A 22932-nucleotide genomic window follows, 5' to 3' on the forward strand; every position below is an offset into this window, starting at 1 on the left:
GATTAATAATCCTATTTTAAATGTGAACACTTTCATTCTCTTCCTTTTTTGATCGAAATTTTAGAATCGAACCTACTAAGAAGTGACACCATAAAAGAGAGGAAAAGAAAAAGGGATTCTGAAAACTCCATAGCCATCACATTGACCATCCAGATACATTGGACAAAACAAACTTTCTGATAACCACGCGGAAACATTTCTCAGCCATTAAAATTCCTTCATGTTTGTCTTAATTTTGTAGGACCCTACAGTACTGCTTTTAATTCCATAAATCAATTAATTTATCCATATAAAATGCTGTTTCCCAAACAAATATAAGCCATGCAGATAATACAAACACACATTTTTATTATATATGTTATGGAGGGTAGTAGTTCTAAGGGAAAGGAAGAAGGGGGCGAGACGATTCGATACCGAGGCGTACGAAGGCGGCCGTGGGGGAAGTTCGCGGCTGAGATACGCGATTCGAATAGGCACGGTGCTCGTGTTTGGCTGGGGACTTTTAACACCGCGGAGGAAGCAGCTCGAGCTTACGATAGAGCAGCTTATTCAATGAGAGGTCACTTGGCTATTCTTAATTTCCCGCAGGAGTATCCAATGGGTAGCGGCGGAGCTACCGCTTACCGTGGCTCGTCTTCCGCCGCTTCTTCTTCTTCTTCTTCGTCGTCGTCGATGGATCAAAGAGGGAAACAAGTGTTTGAAATTGAGTATTTGGATGATAAGTTGCTTGAAGAGCTTCTTGAAAATGAAGAGAAAAACAAGGAAAAAAAGTGAGTTGATGGGGCAAGAGGAAGAAGAGTGTTGTTTGGCTTCTTGGTTTGACTTGTCAACTATCTTGAATTTTTGCTTCTCCACAACTGATTAAAGCACTCATTTTCAGCAACGATAATAGCTTTACGTCAACTCCATTAATCATGAAGCTCGTTTCCTTTTTTCCCCTTTGTTCTTTTAAAAAAATTTATATATATGCGCACATACTAATGTAGAAGACAATAGCTATAATGTGGATTATTACACCTCATGTCATTTCTTTAACTTGAAATTATATGTTGTCTTCCCTTTATCCAACTCCCCCCTTCTGAATAATTTAACATTAGTTTTGTTTTATATTATGAGCATATATATATTAATGAAGACTAACATTTGGCTCATTCATTACGGGTGTAGCCGTATTTAAGATTGTAGTTTTATTTTGAAATTCTCGTTAAACTTCAAATTTTCTTTTAATTTTTTAATTAAATTTTTTTAAACTTTTAATTTTTAATTAAAATTTTAATTAGACTCTAAAATTTAATGTCATGTCATTGTCTACATTCACTTGCAAATCCAGATAACATATGGACTATCATTGTTTAATTCCTTTTGCTATAATTGTTATAACTTTCAGAAGAAATGAATTAAAAAATATGGATTATCTGAAAACTTATGCTGTAACGTCTTAAAATTCGTGTTTTTGAATTGTTAGAATAAAAAAAAGTGGGTTAATCTGGTTTCATGGTTAAGCATTGTGCTTGTCTGTGTGAGGTTCTAGGTTTGAATCCTTTTCTTTGAAGCTTTGATATTTTTTTGCTCTAACCCCTATTTATGAATATTAAGCTTAAAAATTATTTTTGTTCAATTAATAACAGAATGAGTCTGTTGATTCGGTGTTCAATTAAAAATTCCCCTGTCTATCCCAGCCATATGGTAGTGTTTGGGTAAAATTTGAATTCTAAACAATCAAATTTGATGATAACAAGGTAGGATTTAGTGGGAGTGGAGAGATACTTCCCTAATTTTTCTCTCCAAAACTCTCTGACAGTTTTTCTCTCTCCCACTTCCCTCATTCTGCCGTTTCACGCTCGCATTCCCTTCATCTACCTTCTTTTCGGTTTTGCTCATTGTTACTGCCAAAGAAAATTCTTTGACTTCTTTTTTGCTCAAAAATTTCTCATTCATTCTCCGTGTTTTCTTTATTCGCGCTTGCTCATTGTTGCCATTTCTTTCTTTGTTTTTGTCTCAATTTTGATTTCCATCTTTTCAGCACAGTCGATTGTTGTGCTCATGTTGGTAAGTGGTTGTTGTTATTGTTTAATTAGTGTAATTATTTCCTCAGTTCGTATGGAGAAATAAACTTTTTAGGTTAGTTGCTAAAGTGAGAATTGAGCGTTTTGGTTTTCGGCAGGAGAAGAACGTGAGGCGTGCAACGGTTCTTCGGTGATTTAGGTGTTGTTCTAAGCCACTGCCTTTTCTAGGGTATTGGAATTCTCACTGTTGGATTTGCATAAAAAATTGACCAAGTGTGTAACGAAAAACCCGAAAAAAGCGAGTGGCTTAAGGTCAAAAAGTAGATTGTTGACACCACACAAACTGGATCAGCTAGGTCATGCGGGCCACACATGTGTGTGGGCGCATTTTCTGAAAATTTTACCTAAGGTCGTATTGTTGTACAATTCATATTTAGCCTATCTGTAGGGTCCATATTGTATGAATAAGACTTTGAAACATGAAATCTGATATTTTGCTATTGTGTGTGATATGGGTAATGTATATAAGTATTAATTGCTAGCATGTCAAAATGTGACATTCGTATTTGATCAGTAATCTAATAATTCTGTTAGCATGTTCTAATGTGAAAAGCATGTATGACATAAGTGCATTCGATATCTATTAATATGTGCATGAGCATTGGGGTGGGAATATGATTGATGGAGGAAGTGTTGGCAGTTTAATAATCTGCCTTATCTGGTGGTAAAAATAAAATATATCTGTTCTGGTAGCTTGATCACATATATTTGAATTTGATGTTTACTGCATTACATATGGCAGCTTGTCTGCATATATTTGAAAAGTGATATACACTCACTTATAGGTGTGTGAGGTTGGATGAGTATTTGTTACCCTAATTGGTGTGTAGGGATGGATAAAGATAGTGTGTAGCGGATGGGAGTAGGATTTATATCTATTTCTGAATCTGCATGTATCTGTAACTAAATTTGGCTTTGTATTTGTTTGTTATCTGTTGGTTGGGCTAAGTTACACATTGAGCTCGCTAGCTCACCCTTCTGTATTTATCCTTTCAGTAATCAACAAACCTTGGACCAGACAACGTGCAAGAACTCGACTAGTTTCTCATTAGTATGACGGTTACTAAAAGACTTTGTGTTTAAACAGACTTTTTGGGGACTATAATTTTTTTCAGACTTTATTTTCTCTTTGATATGTTTTTGGATGGATTCAGTAACCATTTATTTTAAAACTGCAAAACTATCCAGTTTTTTACAAGATAAATCACGGTTTTTCACAACTCTATAACTTAAAAAATTTCACTGCAAAATGAGGTGTTCACTTTAATGTTTTTTTCCGTATTAAAGTAAATGGTTTTAACAAAAATTTACCTTAAAACTGGAAAAAGAATTATCAAGGATAGCACTATATTACTACTCAAACTCGATTTCAAATTTTAGATTTTCAAATAGTTATTTTACTCAAGATTCGGCCATAATGTTTAGGTCAGGCATAGGATATTACATATGCCATAAGTATTACATGCAGCATCCAGTACTGAAGCATTACAATGGTGTTTAATTGAAAGTTTGGGGATTTAAAACTTAAGCTTGTTTTTGTTGAATTTTTGTTTAAGTTCTCTTTTTATTTGATTAACCGAAATAATTTAAATCTCTTAATGATTATATGAAACCACTACTTTGTAATCTTATCACCATTGATGGTAATGGCTTCACCAAAATGTGTAAAAAGAAAAAAGCCAATTAATTTGAAGCAATATCGTCTGAATGATTATAATGAGATTTGGAGTTCGAATTTGAAATAATATTTGATATTTAAGAGTTTATATGAAGATAGATTTGTACCATGAATCTTTGATTGAGTTTATATTTAAGAGTTATGAAGATAGATTTGTACCATGAATCTAACCTCAAAATATTTTTTACCCTCAATGAGCACAACTTGAGAATGGGTGACCGAAAAGTGAAAGATAATCCGAGAACGGTATTCGTGTACAATATCTCCGATGGCATGCATTGGAAAGGATTATGGACGTTATTTCGATTTCATGGAATGTATTAGATGCTTTTATTCTAGCCAAGAGAAGTATGAAGGGTAAGAGGTTTGGATTTGTAAGGTTTGCAAAACTGGTGGATGCTTAAAGGGAAATTTTAAGGCTTGATGGGTTTGTGATTTGGGGAAAAACAATTTGGGTGAAAATGGCCAGATTCAGTGGTAAAAGGAAAATATGGAAAAAAGTTCAGGCAAAGAAAGATTTAAGCCAAAAGGAGGAGATGCAGTCGAGAGGGATGGAGTATCAGGAAGAGGAAAGGGAAAAATCAAATGTCAATGTACTAAATGGGAGGTTAAAGTCAGTGGAAGTGGAAAGAACATGGATGAACAAAATTAAAGTTGTTGAAGACCATATAGAGAATGAACAACTCTGGAACCTACAACGTTGCTTTGTGGGGGAAACTACGTCTTTTTGTAACACAACTAGCTTGTCTGAAAGAATAGCTAGAATAGGCCTTGGAGAATTAACAGTCAAGAAAATTCAGGATAGATACTTTCTAATTGAAGTTCCTGATGATGAGCTATTGGAGATATTAAAGTAAAAAGACTGGGCATATCTGAAAGAATTTTTCATTAATATAGAGCCCTGGTCAGAGAAATTTAAAGTAACGGAAAGGGCAGCTTGGATAGAAGTTTCAGGGGTTCCACTTCATTACTGGAAGTACCAAACGTTTAAGAGAGTGGCAGGATTATGGGGAGAGATAATAGTAATGGGAGACAATCTGACAATGGTAAACAACTTTGAGAAGATGGATATTTTGATATTAATAAAGCAAGCATATAAACTCGAAGAAGTAATAATGCTGAAGGTTGGCAATGATATATTTCCAATCAGAATAAAAGAAAGAGGTTTGGTGGAAGAAACAAATGAAAAATAAAAAAAAGTAGGGAGCAAATGGTGAGAGAAGAAGGCGCATCATCGGAAGTGGGATTGGTAAACAAATTAGAGATGGAGCTGTCACCGGAGGGAAGACGAAACGGTGGGGATGAAGGAGTTATTGTACCATGCCTCGAGAATGAAGGAAATGAAAAAGGGGAGTAGAGACTGTCGACTGAAGCATTTAATGTGGAGAATAATTCTTTAAGTCATGAAATGAGTTTACCTGAAGAAGGGGAGGCTATTGAAGTCTTAACAAATCGGGGTCAAGATGATTTAAATAATATGGGGTTGGTATTGGTATTGGATCAAAATAAAGGGCTTGAAACACAAATAATTGAGGGCAATGAAATGGACTTAAATGAGAAAGAAATGTAGATTTCAGTCAATGAAGGGAGCCCAAAGTCAAATCAAAATTTAACATTTTTATCAGAAATAGAGAGACCAAGGGATCGGTTGCAGCATTAGAAATTGAAGAGGAATTTTTCCAAATAAGACAAAACAAAAGAAATAAGAAAGTGTTGAATAAGAGAATCAGATCTATGCGAGAGGTACAGGACATAGTGCTCACAATGAAAGAGAAGCTGAAGAGGGATAGGGGAACGAGAAAATTGAAGGGAAAGGGGGATTCCAGGAACGACAAAAATGTAGCAAACCTTTTGTTATCGGACTCGAACATCAGTAACAGAAGAAAAGTCATTCTAAAAGAAGCGAAGAAGACGTGGGTGGTGGGGAAAAGATTGGGGTTTAGTGTGCAAGGCGATGAGGAGATAGTTATCGAAGAGATAATGAGGTTTGAAGGGCAGCAATAGATAGTTATCAAAGGCAGAGGGAAGAGGAATTCGAGATACTGCTGCAATGGGTAGGACGGCGATGTTTTGGATGGATATATGGTGTGGTAATCATCCATTAAAATAGGAATTTCCAAGGCTATTTCGCCTTGCAGGACAAAAGGAAAGAACGGTAGCTGATTTTATGAGACTCTTTACAAGATTGTTATTAGAAAGAGAGGAGGTGATGCTTAGCAAATTGTTAGAGAGGGTGAGGAGCACAGTGTTAGTTCCGGATGTGGAGGATAACTTTTGTTGGGCACATGATATAAACGGGGAATTTTGGGTAAAAAAATGTTCTGAATTATTGATAATGGATGCAGGGGAGGATATAAATTTCGCTTTTGATAAAATATGGAAACTTAAGGTACCACCAAGAGTGCGAAGTTTTCTATGGATGCTCGCTATTGACAGAATTGCTACAAAGGAATTTCTTGTTAAAAGAGGGGTGAATCTTCAAAACATCTCGATTAGTTATCCATGGTGCAAAACAGTTCCGGAGAGTGCAAACCATCTATTCTTCAAATGAAAATTTATTGAAGGTTTTTGGGTTAAAATATTCAATTAATGGGAGGTTTGCTGGAAAGAGGTAGATGGTTTTGAGGATTTCTACTCATTGTGTAATACATGAAAATGACTGAAATTAGGAAAAGTTTTTGGTTGATTTCAATTTCGGCAGCTTGCTGGACAATATGGTTAGCAAGAAATGGTATGGTCTTTGAAAGAAGGATGATGACTATGGAAAATTTGATTTTTCAATCAAAGATGAGGACACTGTTGTGGATTATATTTGTTTATGATGAATTAATGTTGCAAGAGAACTTTTGGTGGATATGTCTGAATAGGTGTAGGATTGATTTAATTAAATTCCAAACCAGCTGCATTGATATGGCACCCTCCTCCGCATGGATGCTTAAAGTTCAATGTTTGTGGGATTGCAATCGAGGATAGAGCAGGCTGTGGAGGTGTCTTGAGAGATAATGAGGGAGTCGCAAGAGCTTTATTTTTAGGTCCAGTAGCAGCAAATGATATTGATTTGGCAGAGATTGGCGCGGTGATGTTAGAGGTGATCATGAGTTGGGCTACCCGGCCCGCCCAAAAAATGAGAGGGTTCAAGTAAAAATATAGGCTCGAAATATGGGTTTGGGAAAAAATGAGGCCCGTTTAGAAAACAAGCTGGGCCTCGGGTAAGACTTTTTTGGCCTGAGCTGGGCCGTGCCGGCCCGAATTATATATTAAATATATATTTTTATTTTTAATCAAATATACTTTTTATTAAATATATATTTTTTAGACTTTTAATCTGAATTATATATTAAATATATATTTTTTATTTTTAATCAAATATGGGCCGGGCCGGGCCGGGTCTGGCTCGAGCTTAGCAATTTTCTTTTGGGCCGGGCTTGGATAAATTTTTAGGCCCATATTTCAGGTCAGGCCGGACTCAGACCTATAAAATGGGCCTAAAATTTCATCTGGATTATATTTGTTTATGATGAATTAATGTTGTAGGAGAAATTTTGGTGGATATGTCTGAATAGGTGTAGGATTGATTTAATTAAATTCCAAACTAGCTGCATTGGTATGACACCCTCCTCCGCATGGATGCTTAAAGTTCAATGTTTGTGGGATTGCAAATGAGGATAGAGCAGGCTGTGGAGGTGTCTTGAAAGATAAGGAGGGAGTCGCAAGAGCTTTATTTTCAGGTCCAGTAGCAGCAAATGATATTGATTTGGCAGAGAGTGGCGCGGTGATGGTAGAGGTGATCATGGGTTAGGCTACCTGGCCCGGCCGACGGCCCGCCCAAAAAATGGGAGGGTTCGAGTAAAAATATAGGCCCGAAATATGGGTTTGGGAAAAAAACGAGGCCTGTTTAAAAAACAAGCTGGGCCTCGGGTAAGACTTTTTTGGCCTGAGCCGGGCCGTGCCGGCTTGAATTATATATTAAATATATATTTATTTTTAATCAAATATACTTTTTATTAAATATATATTTTTGGACTTTCAATCTGAATTATATATTAAATATATATTTTTATTTTTAATCAAATATGGGCCGGGTCGGGCTCTGGCTTAGTAATTTTCTTTCGGGCCGGGTTTGGACAAATTTTTAGGCCCATATTTCGGGTCAAGCCGGGCTCGGACCTATAAAACGGGTCTAAAATTTCATCTGGATTATATTTGTTTATGATGAATTAATGTTGCAGGAGAACTTTTGGTGGATATGTTTGAATAGGTGTAGGATTGATTTAATTAAATTCCAAACCAACTGCATTGATATAGCACCCTCCTCTGCATGGATGCTTAAAGTTCAATGTTTGTAGAATTGCAGACGATGATAGAGCAGACTGTGGAGGTGTCTTGAGAGATAAGGAGGGAGTCGCAAGAGCTTTATTTTCAGGTCTAGTAGACGCAAATGATACTGATTTGGCATAGATTGCCGCGATGATGGTAGAGGTGATTATGGGTTGGGCTACCCGGCTCGGCCCGACGGCCCGCCCAAAAAATGGAAGGGTTCGGGTAAAAATATAGTCCCGAAATATGGGTTTGGGAAAAAAATAGGCCCGTTTAGAAAACAGGCTGGGCCTCGGGTAAGACTTTTTTGGCCTGAGCCGGGTCGTGCCGGCCCGAATTATATATTAAATATATAATTTTATTTTTAATCAAATATACTTTTTATTAAATATATATTTTTTGGACTTTTAATCTGAATTATATATTAAATATAAATTTTTTTTATTTTTAATCAAATATGGGCCGGGTCGGGCTCGGGCTTAGCAATTTTCTTTCGAGCCGGGTTGGACAAATTTTTAGGCCCATATTTCGAGTCAGGCCGGGCTCGGACCTATAAAACGGGCCTAAAATTTCATCTGGGCGCAGCCCGAACTTGGCCCGGCCCATGATCACCTCTAGGTGATGGTAGCATTGGGAGTATTTTTAGCTATGAAATGGAAGCTAAAGGATTCTCTATTTATAGAACTTGGTTCAATAGTGGTGTTTTATTGGTGTGCAAATAAGTCGATGAGACCATGGTCTCTTCAAGCAACTTTCGTAGATATTGAAAAAGACATTGATAAGGTAGGAAATGTTGTTTTTTCGATGGCAGAAAAGAATGGAAACGAAATGGCATATTCCTTGGCGATTGCAGGTATAAATCGTGAGGAAATGTTTAAAGCTTGGTGGTGAGCTATTGCTTTGATGTAAACGTAGGTCTGCTAGTGATTGAATGCGTTTTTTTTAGAATGTTGTAATGTTAAACTTTTAAACGCTGTTCTACTTATTTTTTTTACAATAGAATAGTTCGAATGAAGCAAAAAAAAAAAAAACTTTGATAGCCCCATCTCAAATTTTGTGTTAGGCAATTTGTTTTTGTTTTTATTAGAGGGAAATAAAATTTAAAAAAATGCATGATTAACTGTTAATAATCATTGTCAACTATAGATTTGTAAAGCCCATCTCAAATATTGTGTTAGGCAATTTGTTTTGTTTTTATTAGAGGGAAAAAAAAAACATGCATGATTAACTGTTAATAATCATTGTCAACTAAAGATTTGTAAATTGCTCCATGATAATCTTGTTGGTGAATACTTCTGTTTATTTTCGTCTATCAAAGTTAAATATATTATTACGAATAAGATATCAATTTTGTGTTATTACTCGAATTGAATTTAAATAAAATATGTTTAATTTATTTATTTCATGAAAAATATTTATGAATATAGAGGGATTTACTTATATCGATGTAAAACTAAACTACTCTTCCGTATATTTTTACACAATTAATATTTCATGATCCATTCACATAAATCATGCATGTCAAATTCAGATTAATTAAATCTATAGATGATACATATTATTTTATTTGATATTTAAGAATTAAATTCATATAAATAAAAATATAATTTTAATTTTATTAATATATGAAACAAATATAATTGTTTTCAAAATCAAATGCTAGAATTAAAAGTTGCAATTTAAATCTAAAAATATCTTGACTTAAACAGAACTATAGTATCTCCCACCCCTAATATTTTATATAAAAAAAAGTTAAATTTAGAAATAATTTTGGGCTGAGATATCCTAAAAGACCTGGGAAAAGAAAAAAAAGGATATATATTGGGCTTTAAGTTCATGCACCGGCCTGTTTATCTAACTTGTTGGGTTTTTCATTAAAAAAAAATTAGATGCAGTGTTATTTATTTTAGTGGGGTAGATTAAATACTTAGATTTATTTATTTTGATCCGAGGATTAAAAATAATTTAATTCTCATTTTAAGAATTCTCATTATAACGGTCACCATTTTAATAACACCATTAATTTTTATTGAATGTTTTATTGTATTCTTAAAAAAAATTCGGATTCAAATATTAAAAACCACCGCAAACCCTAAAAAGTTAATCTACTATAAATAAATATTCTTTTATTCCAATCCGTTTTCTCTTTTTGTCAATTGTTAGGCCAAAAGCCAGGGGAGATCCCACTAGCGAGATGCTTAAAAATTGTACATATCATTTGGTATATGTTTTAAAATAGTTAGAAATAAAATAAAAAGTAATTAATATATATTTAAATGTACAATTAAAAGGATGAATAAAAATTCTTATAAAAATAACTTTATTCAATATAAACAAAAATTTTTGTGCTCCTTTTCATAAAAATAAATCATGTGAGTGACTAAAAAAATATGATTATTTTATAGTCCAATACTGATATTAAATGTTGAGTTAAATGTTGGAAGTACTTTCTAACCCAAAAAAAAAGTTTTAAATAGTTATTATTTAATTATAAATGATAATTTGTTTGTATATTCCTTTTTTTTGTTATATAAAATTTGAAATATTTGTATATTATTTATATTATTTTTATCGTGTTTTTCCTAATGTGTGATAAGTAACAATTAAATTTACAATCAAATCATGTCCTACATTAAATAAAAACCAAAATTCTTCCATATTATTTTTTTTAGCATTAATCTCATTATATGTTTTTATCATATATGCTTTTCGATACAATGCCTAAAACTACCCGTAGCTCTTCCCCAACCTTTAAATAGGAGGATAATGCGCTTGAGCGCACTCGAACCAACATCCTCCTATGCTAACAACAATACCAATATTAATCGGTTAAGACTCAAACAACCTCTTCCATATTATTTTAACCATTACCAAAAATCAAACCCTAAAATTATGAAGTTGTCATTGTCTTCAAACCAAATATTGGAAATGGATGAGAATAAAGCAAAAAAGAAAGAAAGGTACAAATCAATCAATCTAAGCCTACATTAGAGGTACATTGATCCTAACCACAATAACAAAAATGCTGCTTCTTTTCAAGACACAGAAATAACATTGTACTTGGCTAAAATGGGAAAGGACAAGCAAAACAAAACCCTTACTGGTGCCATGTTTACACTGTGAACTCAATAGGGTTTAACGAAAATTAAAGCTTGGGTGTCCAATGAGATCGTGACATTAAATTATTATTAACATAAGTTGATCATGATGAGATTAATTGAAAATGTTTCTTTAATTTGTTGTTTTAAAGTAGATTCATGTACCGATGGAAAGTAATTTGATTCATTTTTTTAATCTCTATATTTCCAATCCACCAATTTGTCCGTTGCTATTTTGATTCCTATTGGTGTGCTATAGTGAGTATTGTTTAATTCTATAGTAAAGAGAAATTTAGTTTTGATGTTTCTACATTTTTATTAATTTGATGTTGTTTTTTTAATTACTTTGGTTATTGATTTTTAAATTTTAATAATTTTTTTTGTTTTAAATGAAAAAGGTGTTTGAACTGTTAAAAATTTAATGATATTAATGTGGTAGTCCTGTGGCAGCTTAAGTGTACTTCATTATTGATATTGATAATTTCAATATCACACTGCCCCATTTCATTTCAATAATTAAGCAACCAAGAATAATATTTAAGTAGTTATGTAAACTTCTTTTCTGACGTGAAAGATCAAACAATGGTACAGCCGCAAAGCATATTATTAAAATTTCACTCCTCCAGCCAAGATTTGATACCATTTGTAGAACATCCATCCCCACAACATTACAAAACCAATATTTAACAACACCTCTCAACACTCCAAAATAAGAAAAAGAAGAAGAAAAAGAAAAAGGGAGAAACTTAAAGAAACAAAATAGAAATATATACGTACAAAAAAAAAAGAGTTTTACAACTAGTTCAAGCTCAGCAATGGTTAGACTGATCCAAATGAAGCTATGAAGTGTCAAGCATTGGGAGATCAGACATATCCTAAGAGAAGCCAACTCAACAGCTGATCGGATTGCCAAGATGGTGCCTAGAGTGATGGAGGGAGTTAATGTTATGGCATCTGCTCTTACTGATATTCTAGTAGTTCTTGAAAGTGACAAAATTAGTACTGCCTTTGATTGTATTAGTGTACTATAATCCTTTAAGTTTTATTTTATAAAACTATTTATAAATTATTGCAAATATAATAATATCCATATTGAATATTTATATTATTTATTTTAAATATAATTGTTCTCATCTTATTATTATTTTATAATTTGTTCCTAAATCACTTGCTAATTATCTAAAGAAAATAATTATAAATCTTAGTATTAATGAATTCTAAAATTTTAATATTCTTTATCCAAACACAGTACTTTTTAAATTTTGATTTTTTGGTCAACAAAACTCGAATCCAAACTTATATAAATTATATAATACTGTGAAATCGTCATAATCTTTCGTAAATGGTTGAGAATAAAGCAAAAAATAATGACAATGAAGTTACAAATCCATCAATCTAAAGCCTACATTATTGGGACTAACCACAAGAACAAAAATGCTTCTTCTGTTCAAGACATAAAATAACGTTGTTTTAGGCCTAAAGGGAAAGAACAAATAATTAAAAGCAAAACAAAACCCTTGCTAGTACCATGTTTAAAATGTGAACTCAACAGGATTCAACGAAAATTAAAGCTTGAGAGTCCCATGAAGTGATCATGACAACTTGATAAAATCAAAGATGTGTGACATTGAATTATTATTCTTTCATATCTTGATTATGATGAGATAAATTGAAAATGTTTTTGTTATTTATTTTGAAGTAGATTCATGTACCAATTACATCTTCGGAATAGGGAAAAGTAATTTGATTCCTTTTTAAATATTTATATTTTCAATCACTACCATACCTTTGAATTTGTTCGTTGCTCTTTTAATTTGTTTTTACTATCAAGGGGATTGCATCATAAATATTACAATTCAATTCCCATTGATTTGTAATACTGAAAACTTTTGAATTCAATGTTGCTTTTACTTTTTCTATAGATTATTAGGGAGAGATGAAAATTACACGGTTTGAATCTATATTAAACAGGTTTCTAATAAAAGTATTAATCATTGTTTTATACAAGTCAAAATTTAGTATTGCTTTTATTGTTGATTATATGAACTAATTTAATAGATCAATAAGTTCTTTACTATTTTAGCTTGCCAAAGTGACTTTAAAATGAGTTGAGAATTGTTGATATAAAGCTGAAATGATGGTGGTTGATGAAAGTTCAATTGATAGGTTGAGAGTCGTAGCTAGGATAACAAGTACGAGATGGAGTACACAGAAAGAGAGAAGTACTCTAAACCTTTGGACTTGAAGGTTTTATAATAGAATAGTGTTGTTCCTTTCTAAGGTGTCATGTGTTGTACTTTCTAGAGTTCAATCGACCTATTGTCATTTTTTTTCTCCTAAGTATAAATTATCCTATTAAGATAAAAAGTAAATGCAACGTACAGATGATAGGTGCGTAGTCCCTGTCAAGACAGTGACACTATGGTACATGCTTGCATTGTAGTGATTTTGCGAGGTTGAGGTCCTAGGGTGCTCGTTGATAAGATCTAGTTTTTTGTTATTTATTTTATCTCAAGATGCATCTCGTGAGAACAAAAAAATCTCTAAACAAACTCACGAGGTAAAAGTATTTCGACATAATTAATCCTTGTTATAATAAATTGTTTAAGCCACTCATTAATAGAATGAGTTAATTTGTTGTGAGAATGTGGTATAGGATTCGAATAACAACAACCTTTTCACATTACCAAACTATGTAGCCTCCATTGTAATAGAAAAAAGACAAATTGAACTCTTTTTTTATAAATTCTTTTTAGTGCAAATGAACTTTTGCAACGTGTTCATCATTTTCATTCACATATATATAATGCAAAAATCTAGTTGCCAATCATTTTTCCTTAGATAAACGGTTAAGAATTAGAAGAAATTAACACCCAATGATTAGGTTTGAAATTTTCAGAAGTTTTAGGATCTCCACTATTGACATTATTATAATATATGGTGTATATATATATATATTAAAAATGTAGCATAGATTATAAGTGGAAATTAATTTAACCATATTTTTGTTTTGATATCTATTATATTTCTTGACACGTGTGTGATATTTTGTCATTTTTATGGTCAAATTACAATTATGCTTCCTTTATTATGATCATATTTGTAATTTAATCATTTACTTTTCCAATGAGATTAGTTAATCTAAAGATATTTTATCCTTATACTTTAGTTTCTAACATAATTTAGTCTCTATATTTTTATAATGTTATTAATTAGTCAAAGAGTTAATATCGTTAAATTTCGATAAAAATATTAAGTGATTAAATATAATTTAAATGCCCTAAGAGTTTTAGAAACAAGACACATGGCTTCTCTTTAATTTTGGGCTTCTCTTGCTCTTTTTTTTTAAAAACATTATAAGACAATGGTCAAAATTCGATTTTCTCCCATAAACTATGCTAAAACTTGAGATTTAGTATATATACCTTGACATAATTTGATTCCTCTACTTTTATAATGTTATCAGTTAGTCTAAATAGTTAATGTTGTTAACTTTTTTAATCAAAATGTTGATGCCAATTTTTTTTATCATGACGAGTTTGAATGGATATCTGTAAGAAAAGAATCACATCAGTATTTTCAACGTTATTTTTATTGTTACATGACTATGAAGTGATTTTTTTAAAAATTTTCAAAAGTCACACAAATGAATTTAATAAAAGAATTTTAACTATAGTAACAGGTGGACCAAATTTTTAAATTAAAAAAGTAGAATAATTAAACTCTTCAAAATGAAAGTAGTGTGACTCAATTCCAAATGTAGGAAGTATATAGGTAACTAAAACGTATTTAACCTTCAAATTTTTACCTATAATTTGACACAAATTGTAACACCCTAAAAATTAGGGGGTTAGAATTTATAAAATAATCATGAATTGAGTCTTAATATTATTTGTTAAGTGCTTAATAAAATCCCTAGAGAGCCAAGGTTAAAACATCATTTTTTGCATTTTTCCTCTTTAGTTTTCAGCAATTAAGGATGAAAACCAAGTTAGTATAAGAAATAAATGTGGTAAAAAATGGTTAAGAAATGGGTAATAACCCAATGGCTAAGCATCACTTCATTCTCTCTTGATTTTGAAGTTCTATTCGCGTTAATTCCCTTCCGTTTGTTTTAACTTTCGGCAGGAAATTTTATTTGCCAAAACAACCCTCTAAAATTTATTTAATATTGTCATTTGGTCCCTTTCCTAATCATAATAGGATTTTGATTATCTTTTACAACCCCATTTATAATTTCTTTTCTCTCTTATTTAAATACATATTTTTCTTTTATTTTTCATAATACTTCATCTTCTTTTGCTTTAAAATTTATATTTAAATCCCGAACTCGAACTCAACCCCGTTCAATTCGTTTTTCGTGTCGGTTTAGAGAAACATCGTCAAATCCGTGTCTAAACAAGCCAAGATGAGTAAGCAATCTTGTTTCTAATTCCATAGAACCCTAGGATTCTAGAATAGCATTGCTCTTGACAATCTTTCAAACCAATTTCGAATCTTTTTCGAGTTTTCCCGAAAATCTTGCTAAAATTTGGTAAATCTTGAAAACCAATAAGTAATTATTGCGTTTTTGTCGATCGAAAGACCCATTGTAGGTGACCCGAATCAAATTTGGATGTGAGGATTGTCATACGAGATCTCAGAAATTAGGTTTGTGTTCTTTTATGAGAAAATCAAGGCAAAATCAAACCCAACCTAGACCGCACAACCATGTGACCCACACGGTCTGGCCACACGACCATGAGCCATGTTTTTTAAATCTTACAATTTTACCCAGAATTTTATGTTTTGATCAGTTTAGTCCCTAGATAGGTTTCAAACTATTTTTAGTGAATTAAGTTATGAATTAGGTCCCTGATGATTTGAGGCATGCTGAAACCATTACTGATCGAATTAATATGATATTTATTTGTGATTTTGACTGTGTGCATGAATTTCGAAAAGTATATATAAATTATCGTATATATATCTATCTATTTGTTGTGACCATATGAATGATATGCCTAAAATATTATTAAATCGAATGTATGGAAAGCATGACTTTGCTACTTGATTGTCATGTGTTAGAACATTAAATATTTCTATATATGATTAAATTAAATCAATTAGATTACATTGTATGGGGTGGGTTGATATGCACGAAGGAAGAACCAGCAAAATTTTTACATTTAAATGTTCATTGTGTACTCACAACTGTAGCAGATTCCAACTGCAACGTTTTACTGTGTGTTCACAACCCTCTGACAGCTTTCATCTGTGAGTAGTTTCTGTTTCCAAGGACATCGACAGATTTCACTTGCAATTAAACTGTAAGATGTTAGTGGTTAATCCACAAATTAGAGTGATGGTGGTGGGAGTTAGAGGAACTCACAAATATGGAGCGTAGAAATGGGGGTGGGATAAATTCAGTTAAAATCGAAATTGTATGGCATCTTCGACATCATGTGCATACACGTCTAAAAGTTATGTTATAAAATTTTTGTTCTTATGAACAATTTCATACTTATAAATGTGTATATTTCTTGTATGATTAATATGGGCAATTTTGAATATTTGATTATCTTGAAATTTGTGATTGTGATTTCTAATGCTTAAATAATTTGTAGCATCAAAAAATCGTATTTGAACTGATTTGAAAACTATGTGCAATATTATTTAATGTTTCCTAACAACTGTTTGTGTTGGTTTTATTGTAATTGAACTCACACAGAGCTTCACAGCTCACCCCTTTTAAATTTCATCTTTTTAGTTAACCTGCAAGGTTAGGACTCGGGCTCGACATACGGAAGGCTCGACTCGAAATATTGGTTTCTATATAAAAGTATTTTAGACTAAATATTTTATAATTCTGGTGATTTGAAACTATATTATTATTGTTGTGGCATTGGTACTTAGTTTACGGTTTTTACTTAGGCATGCATGACATTTAAATCATTTAGCCTATTAGAATATGAATTTTTATTTAACTATACATGAAACATGGATTTTATTAAAATTACGTTAATATCACTTTTCTGCTATTAAATTGTAAATGTGTTTTGTTAAGAAAGTAATTCAGATTTTCAACTAAAGTTTTCAACAGTAAACATCGTAATGATGAAAATGTTAAACTTAATCATTTTTTTCAAACTCCTATGTTTTTTCTGAAAAGAGACTAAATTTTCTTCTACAATAAACAAATGTTTTAATTAATTGTTTTTAAAACTCCAAGAATTCTGCTAGGCCATTTCGGTGGTCAATGTAATCTCTCAAATTCGGGTTTAATGTCTAAGCCGGGTTGGGGAGGGTACACAAATAAATAATCAACCCAATGCAAAGCGTAGGAGCCATACTAGTGACCATTTGCTCCCTACGCCAAAAAGCCAACCAACTGCTTTTTAGGTATGAATGCTTTTCATGTGTGAACATGCCTTCAAGGCTATGAGGGGCCCAATTGAACGTAACAACCTCATACTGATTGAATGAATAACAAAATGGGCACCACTATACACGTCTTTTACACATTGAATGAAGATAATCTTCTTTGGCAATTTGTCATGTCACACTAAAGGACAAGAGGACCTCTCCTATAAATACCTTGACCATCAATGAAGAAGGGGTCGATTTTCCAACACCCTAAAGTTAATCTAAGCAATTTTTCTCTCAATCTACTTATCCTCTTGTCCTTGTTCCGACTCTCGGTCTCTTTAGGTGAATCGACCTCCACAACACCACCTTGATCGTCCCTGTCCTTTTCCCTTGTACCTATATCATATTATCATCCCACTTAGCTCTCACTGAGAGTTGAAGTTTTGTAAACCTATAAATGGGAAATATAGTCATGGGACTTAGAGTGCACAATTTGATTCATTTATAAGAATATTTTTATATGCATTTATTTGATATTTGAGTGATTTATTTTTCTACCTTTAATATGAACTATTCTTTTTTATTGCGGGAGAATACATACTAAGTATACAAGGCTAAGGATGTAATTATTCAAATTTTAGGTTAGATTCAGTTTAAATCATTACTTGTACAATGCAATTCAATAGTATAATACTTCTCCGAGTGAAGCCTTGTAGGCGTAGGTTAAGCCCGACTTGCATTAACAACTTCCTATGTTCAGAATTTCATTTATTCTAGGTTTGTATTAATTTACCCACATCTCTTGGCACACCTTTCTACTAATTGCATATTTTTAAGTATCACCTAAACTAACATTCAGTTGAGAAAAATAATTTTATTTAAATCATTAAAAAATGGATATCTATATCTTTGAAAAAAGACTCAATATTTTTTTAAATAAATTTGATATTGTAGCTTTAACATGAAATAAAATCCCCAAAAAGTTAACACTAAAAAAAAACTTATTTTTAAAAAAATTATAAATATAATCACAAATAATACATATATAAATTAAAAATCAAAATATATCTAAATCTAAATTAAAATAAACACTTATATATGATAATATTTAAATTCAAACAAAATTTAAACAAAAAAACATATAATTATTTATATAAAATAAAATTAAAAACTCAAAAGTTCTGGGGAATTTAATGCGGTGATTTTCCTTTTGTATGGCCAAACAGTGATCGGACGACCTGTGTGGCGGCTTGAAATTAGACATTGGATGTATTGGGGAAAACTGAAAAGTGGGTCCTCAATTGGCTGACAATTATTACAAAGTTAAATGTTGGAAATTCTATAATTCCGACCATGTACCATGAATCTGTTGGCATCACTGCTTGCCTAACAAGTCAGTCAAATTAATTAAATAAATTAAGATAAAAAAATGGACCTTACACTTTATTTTCCATCTCTCATTTATTATTATTAAATTAATAAAATTATTTAGCTATCCTACACGTGCAACTTAAACAAATTATTACTTGTTATTATTAAGTGAGATAAACTATCAAAATAGTAACTTTTGTTTGCCTCAAGTTACGTTCTAGTCACTTATGTTTGAAATGTTACGTTTTAGTCATTGAGCCGTTAATTGCAGTTAACAATGTAATGGTAAGCTGACGTGACATGTTAAATCATCATTTCAATTGAAAATTTTAGGTTAAATTCTATAATTTGTCCCTATATTTTTCTCATTTTGAGCAATTTAAAAATTTTCTTTTATGTTCTTTTAATTTTCTTTTTTTTATTCATTCTCTTTGCTTCTTCCTCTGTTTTCCTCTTTTCTTCATTTCTTTTAACGTAGTTTTTCTATGCTTTCCATTTGTTAAAACTAGTTCACAAGCTCACCTCACTCAAAAAAATTAAATTGTTCAAAAAAGTAAAAGTATAGGGACTAGTTTTAACAAATAAAAAACATAGAAAACTATGTTAAAAGAAATGGAGAAAGGAGGAAAACAGAGGGAGAAGCAGAAGATAATGGAAAATAAAGAAAAAAAAGAGTTAAAAGAACATAAAAGAAAAATATTAAATTGCTCAAAACGAAAAAAAATATGGGGACTGATTGTATAAATTAACCTAAAATTGTTTGAAATGATGATTTAACATGCCACATCAGCTTATCGTTACACCGTTAACGGCAATTAACGGCTTAGGACTAAAATGTTACAACGCGATAACGTAAGTGACTAAAACATAACATTTCAAACATAAGTGACTAAAATGTAACCTGATGTGAATAAAAGTGACTATTTTAGTAGTTTACTCTATTAAGTGAATGTCCATAAAAATCAAGATAAGTTTGATATACTTTAGAACTCTAATAATTATTAAAAATAAAGTTTTATATCATGTATATTTCTTATGTCTATAAATATAAACTTCGGAGAAGTATTATAAATCATTTTTGTTGATCAATAAAAATACGTTTTTGTTTTGCTCTCTGTTTATTTATTTATTTCATAACATTAGTGAATTTTATGCATGTCTTCAAATTTTATTATCATTATCTAAATCCGAATATCATTATCTAAATCCGAAATAAATATTATTGTCCATTAAATATATCAATTCTTAAAAAAATTAATTACAAATTTTTTAATACTTTTTGAATATCTAAATTCATAAAAAAATATCGAATTTGAATCAGTTAAAGTTATTTCTTTTAATTAATATATAGATAACATAATTATAATCATTCTATAATTAGTGGATTCAAATATCTAAATTGGAATCTGCATTTATAATCTGAATAAGCAACATGAATATAAAGAATAGATATTTAAGTATTTATCTCCATCCATTTGAAATTCATAATGAATAATAATTTTGAAATATGAATCAAAATATTATTTAAATCTAAAAAAATTGGAATATTTGAAAATATAAAATCTGCAATTAAATTTGTCATCTTTAATTTGGCTTTGCATATTTGAATTCAACCACTTTTAAATTTGCTAGTTTAATTAAGGTTGGAAAAAGTGAAAAAGTGGTGTGAGATTTTTTAATAAAAAAATTAGTATAATAACAATTTTAATCTTTAACATTTATATATTGTGTCAATTTGGTATAATAACTTCAATGTTTACATTGAAGTGACAAAGCGTTATGAAAAATGCAATGAAAACTGAGAAGATAAATTTTTGAAAAATGATATTATCATATTATTTATAATGATAATTGAATAAATTAATAGTATTAAAAACATATACAAATGTTTAAAATGTTTTACATAAAAATGATTTTTAAAGTTTTCCGATAATTCATAACAATAGTTTTAGAATTTATAAAAGTATAATAAGTGAATAATGTTTAAAATTTAAATATCTAAAAGTATAATAAAAATATGTAATTACTATATATAAAGATAATTAAGCAGGATTTTATTCATGTCAAAAACAACTTAAATCATCTGTTACTTTTGGTAAAATGAATTTTTCTAAAAATCATGGCAAAAGCAAGCAATACTGATTATATATAGATATATCATAAAGCTCCTTATATTATTTTTTATTTCTCAACTAAAACAATATTTTTATTAAAACCTCAGGCGGGGTCGAGGGGCTGGTAGAGTACGGCCTCCTTAAAATGAATTTTTTTATTTATATTATTTTATAATGGGTAAACTACTAAAATAGTCACTTTTGTTTGGTTCAGGTTACATTTTAGTCACTTATGTTTGAAATGTTACGTTTTAGTCACTTATGTTATCACGTTGTAACATTTTAGTCACTAAGCCGTTAGTTTCTGTTAACGGTGTAACAATAAACTGATGTGGCACGTTAAATCATTATTTCAAACAAAAATTCTAGGTTAATTTATACAATTGGTCTTCATATTTTTTCTTTTGGAGCAATTTAATTTTTTTTCTTTGATGTTTTTTTAACTTTCTTTCTTTTCCATTCTCTTATGCTTTTCCCTTTGTTTTCCTCCATTCTCCATTTCTTTCAACGTAGTTTTTCTATGTTTTATTTTTTTGAACAATTTAATTTTTCGAGTGAGGCGAGCTTGTGGACTAGTTACAAATGGAAAGCATAGAAAAACTATGTTAAAAGAAATGAAGAAGGGAGGAAAATAGAGGGAGAAACATAAGATAATGGAAAAAAAAGTTAGAAGAACATAAAAGAAAAATTTTAAATTGTTGAAAATGAAAAATATAGGGACCAATTGTAGAATTTAACCTAAAATTTTCGTTTGAAATGATGATTTAACGTGCCACACAAACTTAGCGTTACACCATTGTTGACAATTAACGACTCAGTGACTAAAATGTTACAACACGATAACGTAAATGACTAAAACGTAATATTTCAAACATAAGTGACTAAAATGTAACCTAAGGCAAACAAAAGTGACTATTTTAATAGTTTACCGTTTTATAATTTATAAAATTTTAAATTAATAATTGTAAAGTTGCTTTTTGACATTTTAAGAAATAATAGAATTTTGATTTAATTCTTTAAAAATATAAAGATATAAGTTATAAAAGATAAAATTATATTTTTACTATCATACAAATATATAATTTAGTTTCGAGGCTAAAAAATAATTTTTTTTTGACTTTATCCTTCAACTCGTAAAACTCTAGACTGCCGACACTTTTAGCAACGAAAACCACTAGCAGCAAGTAAGATAAATAATAAAATGTGGACATCATAAAATTCCTTAAAAGAGAATGAAATCTAATTCAAAATTCTGCTCGGAACATCAGCCTCATCTGCTTTGAAGCACCTAAGAAAATTGTGATCATATCTCCCAAGAGCAGCCATCTCAAGAAAACACCATCTCATAAATGGCTCCAATCAAGCTACAAAGAGAGCATTCAAATAAAATACCAAAACCAAGAATTTATATTAGCTATTTGATTGTATTTTGTCTCTTTCACTCAAAAAATGAGTAAATTAATCTCTGTAATTTAGATCGAAGAGCAGGCTAATTATTTTTATTATAAAATTTATCCATTTCTACTGTTAAAAACTAACAAGACTAACAGAATAACCAAATAGTGACACGTAGCATGTCATATGTACCTTATGTTGATGTATAGAGACCAATTTTTAACCGTAGAAATCGGTGAATTTTTTTAACAAAATGGCCAATTTACTATTTAATCTAATATACAGGAACTAATCTACCTACTTTTTGAATTGAGGCAAAATGCAATCTAACGTACAAAGGTTTCCATGATACTTTTACTTATACAAGCATCATTACAATACTTCTATTAAATACATGTTCATTACAATATCAAACTTTTTATTGCATGCCTACTGTGAGTTTTCTTTTTAAACGTTACATAAATAAATTTAACATAAAAAATTGTAATAATTAAATTTAAATTTTAAAACCCAAAATATAAATATTTTAAAAATAAAAATAGAGA

At 30.8% G+C, this 22932-nt stretch overlaps 1 protein-coding gene across 1 annotated transcript; it reads left to right on the forward strand.

The window, feature by feature from the left end:
• Positions 1–309: 309 nt before the first annotated feature.
• LOC107936239 (ethylene-responsive transcription factor ERF096) lies at positions 310–1115 on the forward strand. Its single transcript, XM_016868929.2, has one exon. It carries the CDS (start codon positions 322–324, stop codon positions 772–774), a length of 453 nt encoding a protein of 150 aa, XP_016724418.2. The 5' UTR covers positions 310–321; the 3' UTR covers positions 775–1115.
• The last annotated feature ends 21817 nt before the right edge of the window (positions 1116–22932 follow it).

The sequence above is a fragment of the Gossypium hirsutum genome, chromosome D02 (assembly GCF_007990345.1).
Source record: "Gossypium hirsutum isolate 1008001.06 chromosome D02, Gossypium_hirsutum_v2.1, whole genome shotgun sequence".
NCBI classification, from domain to species: Eukaryota; Viridiplantae; Streptophyta; class Magnoliopsida; order Malvales; family Malvaceae; genus Gossypium; species Gossypium hirsutum.

What these genes read in the sequence shown, in the direction of transcription:
- LOC107936239 (XM_016868929.2), top strand. Translation starts at nt 322, where the DNA reads ATGCAGATAATACAAACACACATTTTTATTATATATGTTATGGAGGGT.